Here is a 24050-nt window from a genome sequence, read left to right on the forward strand (position 1 = left end):
GGATGTGTGTGCATTGGAATCCTGAGAAATACTCTGAGAAAGAGCTAAGATTACAAAGCTTAGTGATAAAAGTATGCCTGATTTTTTAAGGCCTTTTGAATAATGAGATACATAAATTAGAAGAATAAAAATATCACCCTAGCCATCGGCAGCTTCTAATCCTTCCCTGACTCTGGCTTTATTCAGACCACCACACTCTGTCCCTTCCTGGCCTAGAATCTCTCGTCAGAAACATGTTATTTGCTCTTTTGCTTTCACCCAATTGCTTTTTCAAATTATGTCTCTGTTTCAATCCATTTCTTCTCATCTCGAGCCTCCTTGAGCCCTTTCCCTCCCCCTCTAAACACTCAATCAAATTTAACCCATTGACCTCACTCTAAAGCCCCTTCTGTACTCTCCAGCCTTGAGGATCCTCTTTCCTTTCATAAACACACCAGTTCTAACACCATGGTAGTTCTCTTGCCTAACTTGATTTCCTCCAGTGCCCCTGCCTTCCCCTGCATTCTGAAAAGACATTGCTTAAACAGTGAGAAGTTCCTAGGAGTGAGCAGTGTGCACTTTTACATTAAGTTCAGACTTTAAAAATTCTTCCCACCTTACAACATAAAACTCTGAAAGGTTTGGTGCTTTGAATAAATCTTTGCATCTTAAGCACTGAACTGGTTACAAATTTCCTTTTATCAGGCTCTTCAATGTGAAAACTATAGATTAAATCTGAAAATGTCCCTGTAAAAACTGAAGATTAAACAATAAAGCTATCCTTAGAGGAACAGAGAACCCTGAAACAAGTCCTTGGAAAAAAATTATTCTTGCTGGCTTCTTTCAGAAGAACCAGTGAAATTACGACTAGGACAGGGCTTTTGTCAGCTGGAGATTTGGTAAGTGAGATGATTAAATGACACCATCCTAAAATTGTATACAAGGGAAATCTTTTTCTAAGAAATCTCACAGAGCATTTGCTTTCTATGAAAGCTTTGGAAAATAAAGTAATATTCACTATATACAATTTTATATAAATTTTAATTGAAATTAGGATTAGAGGTCAAATTTATTTGTCAATGAACGTATTAGATGACCTGAGTATTGTATGTCTGTTCTGAATCTGTCCACCTCTAGCTTAGTGTTTTTGAACATCTAATGTGGGCCTCTGTTTAAGCAGAAACCGTGCATTTTATCTGTAATTTCTGCTGTCACTGAATACACTCACATGGATAATAAATCCAAATGCTGTCCCAACTGCCCCCAAATTTCAAAGGGGTTTCCTTATATATATATCTATATATATATACAGATATGTATTTATTTATTTTATAATTAATAGAGTAAAAGAGGACTCTTTCTTAAATATGGGTTTAAGTGACTAGAATCCAAATTTTCCTCCTTGGTATTAGAATGGAAACATGGCAATCCACATTATTTTAAAAACGGTTAACTTCTGAAGACCTTGAAACTGAAATCCCAATGTCACTGTTTGTGGTTTTTGAGAATTCTTGGAGAATTGGACAAGGGGCACTGGAATCCTGGAAACAATAGAATGCTCTATAATTTTTTAAAATGGAAAAAGTAGCCTGAGAAGTAGTAATTTAGGTTACTGGGATAACTGAATAATGCCAGAAAAATCATCAAATATGTTCTTTGTGAACATTTGGAAGCTATGGGGTCGTCACTAAAAGTCAACATAGGATTATTAGAACTTATTGCAGACTGGCTGCACAGAGTTTTCCAAATGTTTATAGGAAATGTACATTTATTTTGTATTCTGAATACACCGAGGCTTACTTATCCATACCTGAGGAAAGCCTGGACCTTTGGTCCATATAACAGTACCTAATGGCTTCATTATTTGTGTGGTGCCTGTTACTGGCATTGTTCATAGAGTGCCCGGGAGGAAATGCTCACAGTCTGTAAGGTTTGTTATACAAATTTAAACTTCAAAGGGACAAGGGACACAGCAGTGTTCCGTTTACTATTTTAATTTGGTGAAGTTGAAGATAACAGTATTCTTAGAAGTTGAGGAACTCTAAATTAGGAAAAATAGAAAAATTATTTAGTTGGCTTTGTGTGGGTGGCTGTGGGATCCCGGTTAAAAGCAAATTCTCCACAGCCATAGTACTTGATTCCTATTCTCAGATGCTTTACTTATTGATTCAGAATCTCGGGAAAATTACATAACCTTTCTGTGCCTTAGTTTCTTACTCTATAGAATGGGAATACCAATGTTACCAGCTTCACAGAGTTATTGTGAAGCACATAAAAATATGTAAGAAATATCATAACATTATTATTATTCACTTGCATACTTATCCCAGTGATGGCTTTCTGAAAAAAATTCAACAAGTATAAAATTGGAAGCACAAGACTATGTTTAAAAGAATATTTAGGTTATTTCTCTTGCTCAAAGTAGCATCTGATTGCAGAGGCGGTTGCAATGAAGTTTTATAGGACTTGGTTTGGTGGGAGGATTTGTGAACTAATAGAATTAATCATGTCAGAAACACATTGAGAAAAATTGTTATTAGAAGCCTCTAGATAAAGAGCAATTGTGAATGGTTAAAATGACCATTATAAATCACTCAGAAAAAAAAAGGAAAGCAACAAACCCATTTTCTTTTCCCGAGGTCTCATCAATTAGATGTCAACTCAAATGACCTCTCTCCAGGGACGTCTTCCCCGACTATTCCTCCCTCATCTCTCTCCACCACCTTGCTCTTTCAGAGCTCTCATCAGTTCACAAAATTATCTTACTGATTTGTTTATATTTGTTTATTTATTTATTCTTATCTGTCTTCCCCATAGATTATAAGCTTCTTATAGTATATTGTTCATTGCTGTATCCTCAGCACCAAGAAGACATCTTAGCACACAATAGTTACATAATAAAACATTTGTTAACATAATTGTAATCATTTATGCATGGTCTACGTTTTCTTACTTGTTAAACTGTACTTCTGGGAGCTTCATCTATGTTCACCATGGAGGAACAGGATTCTGATTCAATAAGGTGTTTGCATTTTATTTAAGTATTATAAAGGGCACTTTGGGGAGAAAGGTTTCTCACTATGAGTCATGAAAACACTATTTGGGTTCCAGTATTATGGCAATGACCATAAACTCACTCTCTACAGGTAATTTGAAATTCATAATATCCCTTGTGTGGATCACAAGGTAAGTCAATTTATAAGCACTCCATTGACTAGACTATCTAACAGTAGATGATTACAGACTTTTATTGCACTAGAAAATACCATAATAACTAAATTTAGGACAAGAATATGCAGAGGAATTGCTACAGGGTCTGAGAAAAAGCTAGTCTCATTTTACAATATGTGTCAAGTTTAATGGTTGCTTATTAAACAAAATGATTTTAGTATATTATAAAATATTTTTCAGGAAAAAGTCCTGATTTTAAACATGTTCATTTTCCTAAAGGATGAGTTAAAGTACAAAGTCCAGAAAAACACATCCTAAATATTCTGAGAAATAAAACTTGATTCCTGGAGAGCCCTCTGTGAGTATTGTTGAAGGCTGAAGGTGTGGATACATAAATGGATGGGATATAGTCTAAGTGCCAGGTTTCAGCACACTAACAACATCGATGGCTTTCCTTCTGACCAAGTGATATTAGGCTTTGGATATTATGTGGTGCTCCATTTCTTTGATAATGGGTAACAATTATCACAAAGAATATGGCTCAGATTGCTTTTCCAAAAACTTTCCATTTAACAACTATTTATTTTATTTTTTATTGCAGTAACATTGGTTTATAACATTGCAAAAATTTCAGGTGTACATCATTGTACTTCTATTTCTGCATGGACTACATCATGTTCGGTGATGGGTTGTAATTAACAACTATTTAAAATCTGATCTCTACCAAGCAAAGGTACTGCTTTAAGAAACACTCTTCTTTTAGAGGTAATTTATGGCATAAATTTCATCACTTTATGGAACAAATCTCATTACTTTCAAACTGGATGAGAAATTTGGAAGAGTCTATTTCAAAGTTGCTGATGCCTGTCAGGAATTGTTCACTTCATTAAAATATACATTAAATTACAGAGTACAAGAGTATTTAGCATCCACCGCCATTCCTGTAGCCAATAATTTGCATTTGGCAGATGTCACCTAATAATCAATGGATCCGATGGGTTTTAACCAAAATTCACAACCACCTGAAAGAAGACCCATTGAGTCACTGATTAAAATGCTCCTCAGTATCTTGTGTCTAATGGGGTTGTGGTGACCTCTTCAGGGATCTGCCGTATTGACTGGAGCAGATTTGAAACACTGAGGTTGGAAGTCTTATCCAATTATGGACATAGAGCTGGGACTTCTTTAAGAATTTTAATACTGCCGAAGCAAATAAAAAAAATGGGTGCATAGATTTTTTTTATAACCACCTCAGTGGGTCAGCAAATGTGTATGGTGGTATCATTTGAGCAACAAGTTAAGTAGTGGCTGTTCTGGCTTTTTCTGATTGAGGGTACTATGCGAAGTGAAATAAGTCAGAGGGAGAAGGTCAAATACCGTATGATCTCACTCATTAAGTAGTAGATAATAACAACAAACAAACACATACAGACAGAGATTGGATTGGTGGTTACCAGAGGGGATGAGGGGAGGGAGGAGGATGAAGGGGATAATTAGGCACATGTGTGCGGTGATGGATTGTAATTCCTATTTAGGTGATGAACATGAGAACACAATGTAATCCATGAAGAAATAGAAGTATAATGATATACACCTGAAATTTATACAATGTTATAAACCAATTTTTTTTTTAAACAAACAATAAAATAAAACAATATATACCCCCCAAGAAAAAAGAAGTTGCTATTTTGATAATACATTTTGGAATATTATTTATAGGGGGTTTGTCCAAAACCACTTCATGTTTGTTGAAAACATCAACATTTTAGCCAAGTAAATGTAAAGAGTGCACATAATTTTGCCCATGTGGATTTAATAAACTAGGTAGGTAATAACCTAAAATTCAGAAATAAGATATAAATTTTTAAAATTATGTATTCAGTATATTTTTAAATATGTACTATATACAAGATAATGTACATAAGGTATACCAGATGGACTATGTATCTAGGCTGCCCTCACAATCAATGACAATCTAAAGAACAGCACTGACAATCTATATATCTATAAGAATGTTTTGATTTTTTAAAACAAATGATTTCTTTTATAAGAATAGCTGATGGGGGGCCGGCTCTGTGGCTTGGCGGTTAAGTGCGCGCGCTCTGATGCTGGCGGCCCGGGTTCGGATCCCGGGCGCGCCCCAAGGCACCACTTCTCCGTCCAGCGCGGGGCCGAGTCCCACGTACAGCAACTAGAAGGATGTGAACCTATGACATACAACTATCTGCTGGGGCTTTGGGGGGAAAAAAATGAATAAATAAAATCTTTAAAAAAAAAAAAAAAAGAATAGCTGATGGTAGTATTATAATGGAAGACAGACATTGGAGTTAATCTTTCTATTTTTATTTGTGTTTACTCTGAGCTCATATAAAACATAAGAATATTGCAAAACAGTTGATGAAATACCCAATCTAAAATTATTAATTGTCAAGTACAAAAAAGTTCCCTCATTCTTGAAAATTCATCATTATAGTTGCAACATAACAATGACATTATTTTAGTGGCTTGCTTTTTTCCTTAAAAATATTTTTTTCCTGAAAAAATTTATTTAAATATGTTTTGGCATACTTTTTAAGGGCAGGTAACTCTACAATTATATATTGCCTATTCTCATAAACTGATGGTGTATAGAACCAATTTTTCTTTCTGAATGTTTTCAAGGAGTCTCATGACAGCAAAATGCATCTTTTTCTGTAATATGAAGACCAGCATACAGAAAAATAAAATATAGACAAGGAGAATGTAAGCAAAAATATCTTTCTTTAGTTGCAATCACAGATGTATTTTTTAAGTAGGCAAAGTACACTTACCAAGGAAGTATCAGTGTGTATTTAAGAGGAAAAAATAAGCTGTTTTAGCTGCCTCTAAGATCTTTGAAGGAGAACCCAAAGGTGTAGACGAAAGCTAGAGGATTCAAGATAAAGATTTTGATAAAGTCTCACACCTGTACTTGTGACATAGCGTAGAAAAGCAGAGGCCTTTAGTCCTTCAGTGATAAGCTGGATTGACAGTTGGCTTTAGTGTAAAAAACGTCTTTGACAATGGAGCTGAATATCTTGAGCAGAGGCTGTACATCTCCATGCCAAGGATGCTCCACTTATCACCCATGTATGCAATGGGGAAAAAGCGAGCAACTGTGTAACTTCAAAACTTTTCTCTTGACACTGAAAAGGATAGATGGTTGATATCAGTTAAAAAGCTAGTCATCTACAATAGCATTAAAACAAGGCCTTGTGTGGGTGGGGGACAATACATCACTCATAGAAAGAATCACGTAAGGGACAAATACTATTGGTCCTCCTCTACAGGAAACATTGAAAGGAGATGATAACAGAAAGGAGAGAGGACCATAGTCGGCCTGCTGGCCTTGCCTGGATAACACTGAATTCAGGGCATTTCAGGGTCTAGGAGGTAGGAGGTACAGGCCTGGAACAACCAATCCCATTTATATTGGGAGTGCCAATCAGATTATTACTTAAGAAATCTCTCTTTGCCACTGTCTCAGTATTGTTCTGGGCAAAAATTTTCCAAAAATTGTAATCTTTTCTTCATTTTCCATTTGCTAGTAACATTGTATTTTTACATGTTATGAAGAGAGAGTAATTAAAATTAATAAAATGAAGTGCTTTATAACTGCTAATATTAAAATATATTAATTTCCAATTTTAAGTCCAAACTGTAATTTCCTACTGAGTTTTATACTTCATTATTTGATGCTTAATTCATAGCTTCATTTCACAAAAATATATTGAGATGGCTTATGGGCAATAATGGAAAAATATATTTTAATCTAAAAAATCTTGACCAAGTAATGTCTTGATAAACCTCCAGACTTTAGTGTGTATTTTCTGTACAAGATACAGCAGAAGCAGTCATAGTTTTGTAACCATGTATAAAAATCATTAATGCTATTGCCAGTGGAATTTGGCTGTATGATAATGTGGAATAAACACATTTGGAGCTCAAGTTCTTCCATCAAACATTGTTGTATTACCTTGGAGAGGTTACTTGAACCTGGATTTTCTTATTTGTCAGGTGGATTTCATAATAACATAATGTTAATAAGGCCCCAATTTTTTTACTAGATTCTTATGAGACTAAAAGGAAATAATGTAATATGTGAAGGAACTTGTAACCCATGTAACATTGGTTAAATGACTATCATTGTCATCATAGCATTCGACATGACCAGTGTTTCTTTTATTTCCCTTTGTCCATTTTCAATGGTTGTGTATTTCTCAAGGAAGTATATTGATCATAAATTGTTTTTATTAAATTATACATACTCATTTCCATTATGAATTATTTGAAATATTGAATTTGTAAAGAATGTATCTTTTAGAGTTTGGAAAGCCATCTGTGTTGCATCTCTAAAATGTAGCAATGTTTGCACTCAGATTGTGGTTAGACCGAGAATGACATTGGACAACATTTTTAGATAGTTAATTAGATTCTTATCTCCAGAAATGAAACTTCAATCTTTAATCAGATTCTTGCCAAAAACAGATTTTTAACAGGGTAACTTGAGCTCACATTTTTTGGAGTCCTGATTTAAGTGTCTTCTAGTTTCAATGTGAATGTCCTAGAGCCTCATTAACAAAGGGAAAATTCTCTGTGATTGTCCTTTTTCTTCCTAATGAAGCTTTCTAAATCTCAGCAGTCAAAGGTTTGCTATTTTAGCAGGATTTTATTTTTAATGTTGGGTAAAAATTAAAGTTAGACTGAACAATTTTAATTTTTTCCCCTGTCATATTTAGGAAAGGGAAATTAAAGTAACATGCAGTGAAAATAAGAGTTTCAGAGAGCTGTGGCCGTTCTCTCACAATACAGAAATATGACCTAATTTGGTAACCACTATAAATTTTTATAATGACTATAGTATTTCTAAGACTGCAAAAATCATTATCAAGGCCCATGTTTTCTTTGCTGTTATTATTGTCTTTTAATTTGTTATTTCCCTGATGTATAAATTTTTTAAAAAGCCAAAAACTGAATTTGCAAAAAATATTTCTGGTCAATCTTCATTGTATTCAGAATGTGGTAGTTTTGTTTTTTTAAAAGGATAAGAATGTCCCTTAAATGTATACTTCTTTATGGCCATGGGGGGTTATTTTTTTCCAGTAATTTTATTGAGATCATAATGGTTTACAATACCGCGTAATTTCAGGTGTACATTATTGTTTATCAGTTTCTGGATAGACTTCATTGTGCTCACAAATGAAGCAAATTGAGCTGTGTAAAACGTGGAGCAGGGAAAGAATTTTCCTTATGTTAGCAGTGTACTACATTGCTATCAGAAAGATATGGGACTTGACATGAAATATTTCAGTTATCATTGAACACCTATTCAAGTATATACGACATGTATACACTCAGATGAAAAATAAGCCATCTCTGCGACGTCTTGTGTAACGTTCGTTGTGAACTCACGGAAGCTGGTGTAGCGGAGAGAGCACTAGAGTTGGAGTACGAAGCCCCTCCTTTTCGTTTATAAAATGAGAATAAAGTATCTTAGAACTAAATTAGTCAATATCGGAACACAGGTGCAAAAGATTGCCAGATATTATTTGGTTTGTGTCAGGCACAGATCTATTGTGTCACTTCCCTGATCCAGCCCCTTCGGTGGCTCTCTCCTTGGTCCAGGCTTAGGCCCAAGCTTCTTACCCTGGCATACACGCTGTGAGCTGGCCCCACACATCTCACTCTTATCTTTCGCTTTTTGCCTCCTCTGTACCCTATGTTTTGGCCACTTGGGTTAACTCACTTTTCTCTGAATGTCCTTTGCATTTGCTTTTGTCAGTTTTTTAATTTTGCCTAAAATGCTTTCAGTGCACTGAAATCCCCACCCTTAGCAGATCTTCCTAAGCCCTTCAGACTGAATTACTCCTTTCTTCACATTAGTTCCTTCACATGAGTTTGTTCCTAATGAACGTTACACAAGACATGTGGCAGAGATGGCTTATTTTTTCATCTGAGTATCATCACAGTTCTTCGCAGAGCAGTCATCACAGGCTATCTGCTATTAGCGGTACCTGGTTCATCCCTTTTGATAGACTAGGAGCACCTTAAGGGTCACATTTATGTCTTATATGTTTTGTTACACCCCCCAAATACCTACCACTTCTCCACATAAGTGATATTTAGGACATTTAATGAAATAAAACTATGGATTATGTAAGTTGACTGGAAAAGATGTACTAATGGACTGAATACCTAAGTAAGCAGACGGTATATGTATTTTCACTTACTAATATAACAGGAAATATATCTTTTGTATTATATTAAATTAAAAATATCTACTTGACTTGTCATACTATCAAAGGAGAGCACATGGGATAGCAAAAATAACAGAAATTTTTATCATCTTTGCTTATCTGTTTCATTTGAAAATTCTCAGTAAGTGGAAAGTTATTCAATTATTATACATCAATGCAAAGAGCAAAGCTGGACTCCTTGGGGACAAGTGTGCAAAGAGATGTGACTTAACACGACTGCTGCTAAGTGCATATAACACATTTAAAATAGGCAAATCTAGATGCCTTTTTAAATTTACATGTGTGAAAAGAAATCCCTGAGATCACCTTCAAATGAAGTTGGACCTATACCTATCAGTACCCAAAGAATTTGTAAGCTTCAAGAATGCAGGTTAGAAAGATTTGATGACAGTACAATTTGAGGGAAGCAGAAAGGGAAGAAGAAGAATTTGATCCTAGATCAGAATTTGGAAAACTTTTTCTATAGAGGGCCAGAGAGTAAATATTTTTGACCCATGTGAGTCATATAGTCTCCAGAGCAATTACTCAACTCTGCATTGCAGCCTAAAAGCCACCATAGACAAGACATAAATGAATAAGCATCACTGTTTTCCAATAAAACTCTATTTACAAAAGCAGGTGGTGAGCTGGATTTGGCTAATGGAATATAGTGTGCCGACCTCTGTCCTAGATTGACTTATTTATTTATTCTTTTGTTGAGGAAGATTGGCCCTGAGCTAATATCCATTGCCAATCTGCATCTTTTTTTTTTTTTGCTTGAGGGATATTCATCCTGAGCTAACATCTGTGCCAATCTTCTTCTATTTTGTATGTGGGTCGCTGCCACAGCATGGCCACCGATGAGTGGTGTAGGTCTGCACCAGGGAACTGAACCTGGGCCGCTGAAACAGAGCATGCCGAACTTAACTATTAGGCCGTGGGGCCGGCCCCGGTCTTAGATTTTTGCTGTAACTGGCATCTTCATCATTATTCTTTTGAATAAGTCATTTTCCAATTAAATTGTTTTATGTAACACAAATTAATAAATTACCATAAATAATCACATTAATTGCAATTTGGGGAACTTAAAAAAAGAACCAGATAATAAAAGATAAACTGAGACATAAAGATTTTTATCATTAACTGCCCATAAGAGTCAAATAAAGGATTATCTTGAATCATTAGCAAAATATTTCTTAAATGTGTTTCCTCGAACTCTTATGAACTTTAAGATGTTAATAGATGTTCTGAGAAAAAAAGCGTTCTACTGTCACATAAATTGTGAAATACTGGATTAAATACAATTTAGTGTAATAGTAGTAAAAATGTCAGATAGCTTTTATGAATCCCTTATTGTGTGCCAAGTAGATTTTACTATTATCTCTGTTTTGGAGATGAGTACATTAAGACATGCAGAGGTAAAGTCATGTGTGCCCTAGGTCACTGAGCTGGTAATGGTAGAGCCTACCCTGAACTCCAATTTTCACTATAGTGTTGAGCTCTTAGCTGTTGAACTGTACTCAAACAAACCTTTTAAAAATACTCAGGCATTGTCAGTATACTAACGTGCACGCACATTTCCAAGAGACGTTCAAGGATGCGTCATTTCTCAAATTTACTTGACCATGAAAAAAAATTGGAAATCCTTACTAAGAATCCCATTGGGTGCTAGTGCTCCCTGGGAAAGAGTCTGGAAAAGGTTGTTTAATGGCAGCGATTCCCAAATCTAGCTGATCATTAGAGTAATCTGGGAAACTTTAGAAAAATATAAATTTAAATAATTTTAATCTGAATTAAAGAGGGAGAGGTCAAGGAATCTGAATTTTTGCAACATCCCTTCCTTAGATGACACTGATCCTATGTCAGTTTAGGAATATTTCTGTGTTCTAAGGCCATGGAACTAGAGATTTTTGTACACCTCACCCATTTTACACACTCCGTTCCTGCCTTATAGTGAGGGGTTGGAGTTTGCAGAGTGAAAAAATCAAGAACACAGATCCTCAGTTCCTAAAATCATCAAATATATGGCAAGAACAGCTAATTTAGTTCCTTTGTTACTTCGTAATATAAAGCGGTCTCTGTGAAAATAAATAGGATATGTAATCTAATGTATTTGTATTTTACTTTGGCCTATATTATTTGGTTTTATTACAGAATTTTTTATTTTTAGGCAAAAGAGCCCCTTTTTATCAGAGCCTTTGCAAACTTAGGTTCCTTTTGCAAATTGTACTCTGTGTCAAAGACTGCTTTTAGATATGCCAATATTTTATTGTTCTTGTCTACTTGTAATTCTGGGTTGTCATGGTGATAGGTGCTGATATCACATTTCTATAGACAATTGGTTGAAATAAATCTTTGCATCCAAGGTATTTATTGGAAAGAAAAATACGAATGAGCAGCATTTTCCTGTTAAACCTGAAAGTAGTAAAATGTAGAAAAAAGACCATAAGAAAGCAATGTATTAATATTGGCTTTGCAAATAATGAGCTATGTCATTGCAATGTTTTCAGTAACTTTCTGTTGGCCTTTGTTTTATCATCTATAAAATAAGGGAGTTAGACAAAATAATTTCAAAGTTCTTTTCCAGATCTAAAATTCTATGGTCAGTTCTTAAAAGTAAGGACTTAGACTATAAAAAATAAACCATAATGCTTGCCTTTCACAAATAGAAGAATTTATATAAACTCAGATGTTAGAAATCCAATCCGTGCCAACAAGTAACAATGGTAGTCAAACGACAATATTAAAAAAAATGATTTCAAAATCCCAACCAAGCAATATTTAATGAAAAACACCTTTTGAGGAGGTAGAATTGTTAGCTATAAATTGATGTGTAATACTATAATTCTCAAATTCTCAATACTGTTTATTCTTTATAAGACATATATGATGACATTATTGTATCCATCTTATAGACAGAACAATTTAAATTGAGTTTTGTTCATGGTCACATAACATAATAGGGAGAAAATTAAGAGTTGTGTTCAGTGGGCTTTTATCCACTTTAGACAACTTTATACAACCATAAAATAATATCATCTGAAAACTTTTTTAGGAGATGAATTCTTTTTCTTGTCACTTTGGTACTTGATTCACTCTTTTCATGGTGTCATTAAATCTTTGCAAAGATTGCTTTATTGTGAAGTGCTATACAGCAGGCTGGAGGCAAGGGAACCAACAATGGAGGTGTGTCAGACTGAAATTACTGATGCTAATCGGTAGTGACGATAAAAGTCCAAAGTAAAGACTCTAAAATAAGCCAGTCACCAATTAATAATGGCTATTGTTTGAGAAAGGTCACCTGGATAAGCAAACCTACTGATCACTTCAAATTGCCTCTTAGTTATTTGTTTCAAGCTCTTCCTCAAAAGCTTGGCAAAGTACAACCAAAAAATAAACCTGTAGATTTTTCTTGTGCTCTCCTTCCTAAAACACACTGCCTGATGTATAAATCAAGCTGTGAGAAAACAAAACAAAACAAAAATAAAATATGGTCAGGGCAAATAAGGAGTAGTAGAAACAGAAGATTTACCTAATCTTAAAGTAAGAACATTCCTGCTCCCTCAAATTTCACACACACACACACACACACACACACACACAAACACACACACATCAATGTATGTATATAGCAACTTCAATTTAGATTATATACACTATATAATCTACAAAATTTGCATAAAATATGTAGGCCTGAGTTATAAAATAAGATATAGGAAATAGGAAAAAATTATACTTTTAATATCACACCATTGACCAATGATGTACTTTGGTGAGTAAAACTACAACTAAAAATAGGCAAATGTCTAACATATCCAAAACCTTGTACAACTGGAGTTAAAGTTTGGAAGGGAGACTACCACGTCACTCTTTTCAGTTTTTCCTCTTCTCACACTATGGAAGAGTCAGTAGGGAATGGGCAGCGTTGTCTGGTAACAGCTGATGGCTGATCTCAAGTCTGAGGGGGTCACCAAGCTCCACAAATCTCAGATGTAGCTGCAAATCAAACACCGATCGCCCCGTGTGCACAGGGCCCAGAAGCCCAGTAGCAAATTTCCATAGTCACTCTTATCACACAGTTATCACCATTAACAGCAGCATCTTGCAATAGAAAAGACAGCAATAAATATCAGTGGGTGAACATGAAGAACTAGTCCTCCGTACAACTAACCAAAGGGCTTGCTGAACCATCAATTCTCTTAAATTTAAGCAAGAGACTCTTTCTGACTGGAAACAGACTGTTTTACCCCTTCAGGGGTTAACTTGGAAACCATTTAGTTTTACAATTCTACTCCCTCATTTTAAAAAGTGTTAAATGAAGAAGATCATTCCCAATTGCCACTGGAGCTTTTGAAAAAATAAATTATTTTAAAAATCTGGTTTATTTCTTAGATTTAGTGTAGTTTTGTATAATTAAAAAATGCCAAATGAGCATAATATAAAAATGATAAAGGGCGAGAGGAACTTTATAAATTTAAGTTTTAAGGAAATTGACTTCTAATCTTGAAAGTGGTCAGAGATTATGCAATTTAAGCAGAGGTTTCTTAGTTATTTACAAAGATGGGAATTCCCCATGGAGAATATCATCCTGGGACTGGGCCTCAGATGAGCAACCCTAGTTACTGATTAAGATTACTTATCTCTGTTGTTTTGTAGCAACTTGAAAGGAGAAACCATCCCTGAATTTACTTAAAGACAATTTTAATATTGAAAACCACAACATGCTCTGCAAAACAGAAACGGTATTTTGCAGAGTCAACAATTGTGGAATTGTCTTTTCAACCCCTTAGGAAAGATCCTCAATTATCTTTGTTGTATGAAATTATGATTTTTTCTAGGACTTTCTTTGGATGGAATCTGACAAATGCCCCTGGTGACTCCATTAATCATTTGTTAAGAACTTGTCCCTCTTGGAAAAAAATCTTTAAAAATCCCACCCATTTCCTCAAAATCCACCCATTTCTCTGTTATTAAAATAAATACAACCTTCATAACTCTGGAAAGATGCATTCTGTACCCCTTCTCCTAGTGCAAACATCTTAATCTCTGTGCTTTTCATAGAAACTGGGCAATGGCAGGTGGGTGAGTGGGGTGCAGTGAATTGTATATCTGCAAGGTGTTAACTATTAGTCCCCTCAATTGAGATTTCTTTACAGCCTCCGTTTTTCCTGTTCCTTCACAAAGTTGGTCATCAGCTCCTAGAATATGTTGCCTTCCATTTTTTCTCCATATTAAGACAAACAAACATCAAACAAATCTCCCAGACCTCTGTTCAAAAATCCTTTCTACTCAAACACTTTTACAGATTTAAGGTTACAATATTGGACATTAATGATGGGGCACAGATTAATGAGAAAGCTGGAAAATCTATCTTCCTCTGAATGTACTCATTGAAGAGCAAGTCAATTCTAAACCCTAACTGGCATCAACAATTTTTATGGGTGTGATGATCTGTCAAAATACTCCAAGTGATTAATTTTCTGTTCTCTTGCTTTTCCCCTCAAGATTTAAACATTACATATAAAATTCAAAAGCTAGGCAGCTTACTACAGCATGAAAACGTATTTATTTTTCAAAAAGCGAGAACATATGTACAAATTGCGCAGCGTGAGAAAAGAATCACACTGAACTTTTTAAAAATAAAAATCAGAAATCTGACCAATGGTCTTTGGCCCATAGTGGGAAAAGCACAAATGCCAGTGCCTGCAGAGAAAGGCAGATTTTGAGCAAATCCAAATCCTGAATTAGGTACACTGGGTGTTGACTGCAGAAAATCATTTTAAAATAAGACAGGCTATGCAAAAGCTAAAATAAGAAGATCGCTTTCAGCTACATGTAGTATAACCTTCAGTGTCTGACCTGAAACTAAATCAGTGCAAGTTTTAAAGTATAAAAAAAGTCCCGAAAGCTAATTCTAGCTGAGTGAGAGTTATAAAAATACTGAGCAAAATAAGAAATAATTTTCTCTTTGGGAAACTCAGCATGAGATAGTGAGCCCAGAGCCAAAGCTGATAGTGCCTAGATTTCCAATCAACTTTTTAAAGAAAATGTTATTATAATTTACTATTTATACTCCTTATTTCTTAAAAAGTAGGTTTCAGTGTCATTTTGTCCGGATAAACATAAAAGAGAGATGAGAGAACCTACCATACAGTGACCTTTATCTTAATACAATATTACCAGAACACTGGAAAATTTAGAGTTTTCAAAAAGAGTAGAGAGAAATCCACTTTCAAAGCTTGCATCAGCAAATGTTGGGAAAAAAAGCCAACTTGTATAAATAACATTATTCTTCCCATCCGGTGACACACATGGATCAATTTACACTTGAATTTGATGATCAGAAAAGACTGAAGTAGGGACATACGTTTTGCAACTGTATAGGGTGAGACAACACAACTAAAACACCCGGTAGTCATTACAACCCTGGGATGGAGGTGGACTCCATGCTGGGTCGTGGTTAGGAGAGCTAGGAGAAGGAGTAGGAAGCAGCAGGATGGAAACAGGTGCTTCAGGAACGTTGTGTGTCATCTTTAGGGGCCCAAAGAGCACTCTTTATCTGAACTTTGAGTGCTTTAACTAATTAAAATGAAGAGATCAACACATAAGCAGAAAGGAAACTAAGACATTTTGAAGGAACTCTAATTTCTTTATTCTATGCAGTCGATTATAATCTGATCCATATGTCATTCACCAAAAATGTACTGAATGCCTGTTATGCTGTGCTGGGGTTGGGAACAGAGAAGAAAAAAGAAAGCCTTGTCCCTAGCTTCAAAGGGTTCACTGTCTAGTGGGAGAGACAGGTTGTTTCACATTATATTTTGCAATGTGATAGAGGCAGTAGAGGTGGTGAAGAGCATAGATTCTGTAGCCAGGCTGCCGGGGTTTCAATCCTAGTTCTTCTGCCTTAGAGCTGTATGATGTTGGGCAAACTACTTGCACTCTGATGCTTCAGTTTTCTTATCGGTAGAACAATGCTAATATAAGTATAACCCTCATAGTGTTATTATGAAATGAAATGCATTATAATACACATAATGGTCTTAACAGTGTCTGGCTATGATTACTGTTCTCGTTATAGTGGTGTGCACAGCATGCTGTGGGCACATACAGGAGAGGAGCAAGACCTAGCCAGGATAGAGTAGTAACACAGTTGGAGAGCCTTTCCAGTTGAGATGAGATTTAAATGGAGTTTTGAAGTAGTCTAGTAGGATTTATTCAGGTGTGCGGTGGTGAAAAAGTGTGGGATAGCACGTGCAAGCACACAGGAAGAGAAGTCACTGAGAGTTTGAGATACTTGGAAAGGTCAGTAAGTGGACTCTAGACTATACTAGGGAATTTAGATTTTTATTCTAAAGACTGTCCTGAATGTTTTTGACCATATGCATGCTGGTTGTCTCATTCTTTGTGTTCTGTGACCTCCCCAGCCATTAATTTCTCTTCACCTATATTCCACTCTATACTTGGCTATATGGTAATCTTGTCTAAAAAACATACTTAACTAGGTCACAACAACCTGCACTTTTCCTTGTTATTCTTTAGACTGAATCTAAATATTTTGGCCCAGTATTCAAGTTCCTCTCTCCACTGTCCAAAACACACATACAAATTAACCTCTCTCTTCCTATAATAGCATCTTAGTAAGATCCAGCTTTCTGTTATTCCCCCCTTCCTCTTCTCTTTGCAGATTTTTATTTATCCCAATCTCTGATTTTGCTCAAGCAGTTTCCTCTTTGGAATTTTATTCTCCCCAGATCAATCTTAATTACTTCTTTAAGAACAGGTTCAACTTTGACCATCCTGAAGAAAAAGAAACTTTGTTTGACCAAACCTCAAACCATGTTGATAAGCTTCTGACACCATAATCTCTTGGTGGTAAGCTCACAATCACATAATTCACTTGAGACTGCTTCCCCAGGACACTTCTCTATTCACATTGTTTATGTTTTCCTTGTGAGTGGAGATTTTGCTGTCTAGATACCTTACTTTCCCATGTAAGTACATCTACAGTAGTTTTTATACTAAACAGCCCAATAAATGCTTGTTGGATGAATATATTATGTGTAAAAATATATCATAATACAACCTCTTTAATAACATGCCATGATTATGCGAAATTTCCACACATCTTTAGAAATTAGTTACTTGTCTCTTGTAAGCTGAATTGGAAGAGAATCAAGATGACAAATCAGGGCTGATATTTACTTAAGTGTATGTAGTTCACATAGATAAGCAGAACATTTTGAAAAGTAATTGGAATTCTTTTAATTGAATGACTTTTAAAGTTGAGCTTCCATTATAAAATGTAGGTGAAGACATAAAGGAATTTAGAACTTAGAGTAAGTCTTTGGACATTAGAGTTTATAAGAAGGGGAACAAACATTTATTCAATATCTGTTGTGTACCAGTCATCACACGGCTGCTAACTTTGAATAAATTATCTCATTAAATTTTTCCAGTATCTCCTCTCAAGAGAAGTAATTATTATGATGGCCATTTTATAGCCAATGCCACTATGGCTCAAAAAGTTTAAGGACTCCTTCCAAAGTCATACATCCAAGTGATGAATTTGGGATTTGAAACCAGGTCTATATGACTTTAGAGCCAAAGTTCTTTGAGAGGTTATGTAGACTTTATTGTTAGGATGACAGTATTTAGAAATTGATTAAATAACTTGGCAATTTTGGACAAATAAACTCTCTTGGTCTCAGTTCCTCATTCTTACGAATTTGCCCTCGATAATCTCTAAAGCCCTCATAACTCTAAATCTTTGTGAAAAAGTGGCATCTGTTTTCTTTTTTATAAATCACGTTAAAAAATCTCATGGCATAGAGAATCAGGTGGAAAAGTTGTACACATCAATGAATTACATACTGACTATAGTGGGGTCATACAGTTAGAGTGAAGGATTAATTTTTTTATATATTCTTTATTGTTTGACATAGTAAGATAGTTATTACCTTTATAATAAAATATAATAAATAGAGGGAAAACTATAGCATTTTTAGTAGTGAGTTGACTGAGTTCAAATCTAGTCGAAGTTCAAATAATCAATATCTTCTTTCTTAAATATTGATTACTAAATTATATAAAACTCAGAAATTTTATTTGATGTACTTTTTTGTTTGGGCTAGGCTATCTTACATGCCTTTTTGCATTCTACTCTAGAAAAATATGCATGTTAGAGGAGATTGACATGATTCTAGAACCAAGTCTAGAATCAAATCATATGTTGAGTATTTGCATTTACTTTCACTACCCTAAAAGGAAAAATAGCTAATGTCAAAATGTATCCAATATTTTAGAGATCATAAAGTCATTAATAACTATACTATACTCTTAACTATTATTTGATGTCAATAGTGGTAATTTTACTAGAGTCTCAAAGTCTTGTCTCAATACTGTGCAACAAGGTATTATAATACATAAAAGAGAAAAGTCTAAAATAACATTTATGTACAGCCATGCATTGCTTAACAACAGGGATATGTTCTGAGAAATGCATTGCTAGGCAATTTTGTCATTGTTTGAACACCAGAGAGTGTACTTTCACACAACTAGATGGTATAGCCTTCTACACCCCTAAGCCATATGGGACTATACTAATCTTATGGGACAACCGTTGCTGTCCGTTGTTGACCAAAACGTTGTATAAGAAAGTTGAATGTGATAATTATCACTAAAATTTCCCTCAGGTGCTAAGAAATCTAGTTAAAATGATTGGGTATTCTTGGGTAAATTAGAACTGGTTTGAATCCATAACCTGGAATGGGCTGAATGCAATGAAGTGCCAATACATGGAATAGTCTGATCATTATCAGTTAAAACCTTTTTTCTACATATTGACTTCATCCACCATTTGACTCTTGTGGTCAAGGATGTTGGGTCAGTGCTAACAACCAAACAGTCTTCTCTCAAACACAAACAGTCACACTGAAAAGTAGCTGTATCTTTTTTTGCCTATAAGGTTCTTATCACAGAACTTGATTAGATGAAATGGAAATCTTTTATATCAAGTCATCAGTATGACAGGCACTCCAAGGCACAAACTGCCATTACATTTAAGGAGGACATTTTGATATATTAATTTATACCCTCAGGGTTCAGATCTGGCTTGTAGGAAACCCTAATTAAAACTAGCCATTGGAGAAAAGAGACTCCATGAAGAGATAAAAAGGAACTCCAAGTTACTTGAAAATATGACACAAGCATAAAAGACTAAGAAATACCATGGAAGCTGAAAAAATTACAGCTTTTTTTTTTACTACCTTTTACAATGGACTATGATAAAAATTCACTTCTCTCTGGGGTCCTGTAAGTAAAAACAAATCTAACCAGCATAGAACAGAGTGGGGACCGTGCTCTACAATAAGTAGGTCCAATACATATTGTTAGTATAAAGACCACAGCTCAGAACTGTGGCTCTGTAGAACTTGCGTTTCCACACCCTACACAGATAACTTTAGACTCTAGTTAAATGGCTCTGAATACAGGCTAATAAGTCACACAAGAAATCTCACAAAATTTAAACATTAACTTAATAGATACACAGCCTACAAACAAAATTGTTTCCCTCAGAAAACATATTTTATAATAACACAGAAGAAATGTTTAAGGGCAAAAAGTAAAAGATGTTCAGCGTGCCCTAAATAATTTTAAAGGAAAGGTTGTTGTGAAACCCTACAGATATTGATCAACAAACCAACTGGCTATGTGTTGACCACAATGGTACTTATGCTAATTGGAATCATATTGTTGTAAATTAAAGGGAAATTTTAAAATATGGTTCTCTAACATTAATTTTGATGTAGTAATCTGATAAATGTGGTGGGAAAAGTTAGTATTCAATAAATACAGAGGGTAACTCATACCTTAAATTCCTCCAAGATTTTGTAATTTTTCCCATGATATTCACAAAAGTTTTTCACTTCTTTGCACTCAGGACAGCATCCATTGTGTTCCACTTTAGTACACTTTGGGTGAATTTTAGGGCATTCGGGTTGGTCGCAAACAGGTCCATCCAGAGCACAAACACATGGACAGTTGGAATGTCCTGGGAAAAATCGTTCTCCCAACTTGTATACAAAGCCACTGTCATCCACACACCCTTTCCCTCGATAGTCGTCAAAGATCAGATTGTCATTACTGGAGGTCTGGTCACCTTCATCAGCAGGATAGTCTTCATGACTGATGGCAGCAGAGGTAACCAATCCAGGGATGACCAACAGAAGTATGCAAACTTCATGAATATGAAGAGCCATCCCCCTCCTCAAAGGCTTCTGGATGTGCTCCTAATATTAAATATACTCAGCTCCTTCCATGGGAACACAAGATGGGTAGGCTGAAAATAAATATTTAAAAAGAATAATTTGAAATATACAAAGAGAATATAGATTCGTTTAAGCTCATGTTCTTAACTTGTTTATTTGGGATCTATTTGGAAGATACTAAGATCTCAGACAGACTAAGTTCATGCAACTATCTATACTTTATTATGAAGTTTGGAGAGTTGATCCTTGGAAATATATGCATTAAAATTTGTCCTTCCTGGAGTTATTCCACCTAGGAATCTTCAGCTTGAATTTATCTTCTGAATTTCAAAGGTCTGTCTTTGTCTAAATTGTAAGAAGTGGTTTTGCTGAGCCTCAAAAGGTAATTTTACAAGTAGTTACTTACAAATAACTCAAGAATATTCGAATTCACATTTCCTGTTATTCTTTAAACTGGACTAGTCAGTGATAGAATATATATATGTTACAATTATCTGTATGAAAACTCAAGAGATTAGTGAGAAAAAAATTTTACTTGTAAAAGAAAGGGAAGAAAGCAACAATCGAATGTAAATTATAATTGGGATGGAGCTAGTACAAAGGCCTTCCTACTTCTTTATGCCCATAATTGGTGATCAACAATGGTCACAATATGGGTTACTTCTTTCAGTGAACGTGAATTTGGATTTTGAAACATAACTAACAAGAAAAATAGCACTATTTATAAAAACTATTTATCAGTGAATAAGAGAAAGAAATTTTAAAATAATAAATACTACACGAGAGCATGTATTGAAAGGGATTTGTTAAAAATAAATTTGTGCTATTGTCCACACTTTTATTTTACTCAGGAAGTAAGCTCCTAGTGGGCAGGAAAGATGTATCTGTGAATTTTTTTTATAGCAACTTGAATCTAGGACTCATGTAATACTATTCGAATTAATTACTTCACTATAAAATAAATCCCATTCACACAGTCTTGAAAACATAACTCTTTTGTGAAATGCCAAAGATATTTGTATTTGAGCAATTTGCACAAAAATGCCAGTGTAAAATTTTTTATTGAAGTTTCTTAAAATAATAATGAGGTGTTGCCATTCATAGAAAATATGCCTTATTAATTTGATGGCATTGACTCTTGTAAACTTCACTTGGTATTAGTGTTTGGTGTGGAGTGTTGGTAGTGGGTTCTTGTTTAAATGTTTAGAGTGGCTAACTCATACAAAGGCTCTGGGGAAACTGTAACTTTAGGGAGTAATAGATGAGGAAAAGTACTGTCAAATAGTTAATGTGTCTATTTAAGTGCTATTGGCTTTATGCCAATATTCCTAAGATTGTTTATAGTACATTTTCAGATCATTTATAAATGTTATTCAATGCTTTATTTTCAGACTATAATAAGAGCAATGATAGACTATTTCCTTTCAGTCTAACATATACAGATGATAATTTTAAAAAAGATAAAGATGCCATTAGGAAACTTCCTGAACTATTAGAGTTGCATTTTAAGTTAGATATGCAAATCTAGTAATAGTAAAATGGAAGGTAGTACATTCATGCCCTCCTTCAAGAGAAAACTGCTCTCTGATATTAGAATTCCTTTTGGGTAGGTAATGATAAAGGAGATGGATTTCCCTTAAAATATGTCAAAAATAATGAGTCATGACACAATAAAAAAATGCAAACCTATAATTCTACTTGAGAAGCTGGAAGCTGCCTTTGACAAAGCATTTTTTTTTTCTTAAATTACTAGAGAGGCCACAAACATAACAGAAGATTCTGAAAAAGCATAAATAATTTTACTAATTAAGGCATGCATTTATATATCTCTCACATATTTAGAAAGTTTATCTTGGAAGAAAAAGGAGCTATTGTGCTTCCTTATAGTATTCCAGTAGTATCTGTCAATACATGCAAGATAAGCCATATAAAATACACATATCATTCTGCTTCAAAAGGACATAGACAGAAAATGATCTCTTTGCAAGCTACAGGTAGGCATTAATGTGTCAGGTTATGGTAAATGTAAACTTAAATGTAAAAATAAGAGTGTAATATCCACTTTATATAAACGTTAAACATGTTTTTATTATATGAAATGCATTTTCAAATCTGCATGGAGAAAACAAGGTTTTTTTTTTTTTAATCTAACAAAGTTCTTAGGCAATTTTTTAGAAAAATCTCTCTTCATATTGAGCTGCTCTAGTGCAGTTTAAGACACTGTTTATTTAAGAGAAGAAACATTAGATAAATCAAATAAAATGTTTATCTGAAGATTTTTAATAAGTAAGCAAACATTGCTAAACTGAGAATCACTTCCCAGCTAAACTTTCCCCCCTCCCTATATTGCTACATATGACTTAAAATGACTGCATCTATTTCTTTGAGAAAACAAACATAACTCATGTCGTAAGATACACTTACCTAATCACTCTGGAGGTTAATGGTGGTGGTGGGGGTCATAGACCAATATGAACTAAAAGATCAGGTACGTTTTAAGAAAACAGTTCCTCTTTAATTATCCAAAGGATACATTTTCAGGCTTGAATTAAAGGCAATCCATTCTCTCTACCTCCCATTTCAAAACACAGTCAAGAAGCAGTCTCCCGCCCTTCCAGAGAGAAACACAGCAGACACACATAAGAAATATGCTTTGGACCCGTCTTCAGAATTCAAAGCAAGAAGCAATGCTGGTCCTGTAGAAATCCAGATCCCAGGAGCAAAATCATGTTGAACTTATTTTTAGCATTTTCCCAGATCCTTCTATGAAATTTCCCGGCTGATTACGCCTCCTCCACACATGAGTTCAGTTACACAGTGCTACGGCAGTAGAGGTGATCTGGCTAGGCTCTGAGGATCACCAACAGCAACAGCATGCTGTAGCTTAAACCCCGCTCCGCCAGCAATACCATCAGCATCATCCACAATGTGTTGCTTGAATCCCCTCTTACACACCAGAAAATACTAACTGTGGACGTGAAGGAAAGGAGCAACTTTAGCTGGGTTTCTGCATCACTGAGAGCAGTTTGCAGACTGCTGATTCGGAGCTCATTCTGCTGGCAGCCGGGAATTCCTCAGCACCACGGACAGCGCCAACAACTGGCTTCTGAGCCCAGCTCGGTCGAAATCCCGAACTGCTGCTTTAGACCAGGCTGGAGTGTTGTCTAAGCAGCCGCACTTTATACAGCGGACGCGTGCATTGGGGGAAAGGCATTTTACGTGCGAGATACTTATTTGCACTGAAATTACAATAAAAAATTAAAAAAACCTTGTAATTATACCTAACGCATTCTTGGATGGGCTGCAGATAATGCAAGTTCCGGAAGAGCCTTGCATTTAGATGTAAGCCATCTGCAGTCTCTGATTATTAATAGAT

At 35.1% G+C, this 24050-nt stretch overlaps 1 protein-coding gene across 1 annotated transcript in view; it reads right to left on the reverse strand.

Moving 5' to 3' along the window:
- Positions 1-20667, reverse strand: part of VWC2L (von Willebrand factor C domain containing 2 like) — a 156115-nt gene extending 135448 nt beyond the window's left edge. The window contains 1 exon segment of the mRNA XM_087424535.1: positions 20276-20667. Coding sequence (XP_087280661.1) covers positions 20276-20665 — 390 coding nt within the window. The 5' untranslated portion in view covers positions 20666-20667.
- Positions 20668-24050: the final 3383 nt, after the last annotated feature.

The sequence above is a fragment of the Ceratotherium simum genome, chromosome 37, assembly GCF_057802395.1.
Source record: "Ceratotherium simum simum isolate JZ-2026a chromosome 37, ASM5780239v1, whole genome shotgun sequence".
Taxonomy (NCBI): Eukaryota; Metazoa; Chordata; class Mammalia; order Perissodactyla; family Rhinocerotidae; genus Ceratotherium; species Ceratotherium simum.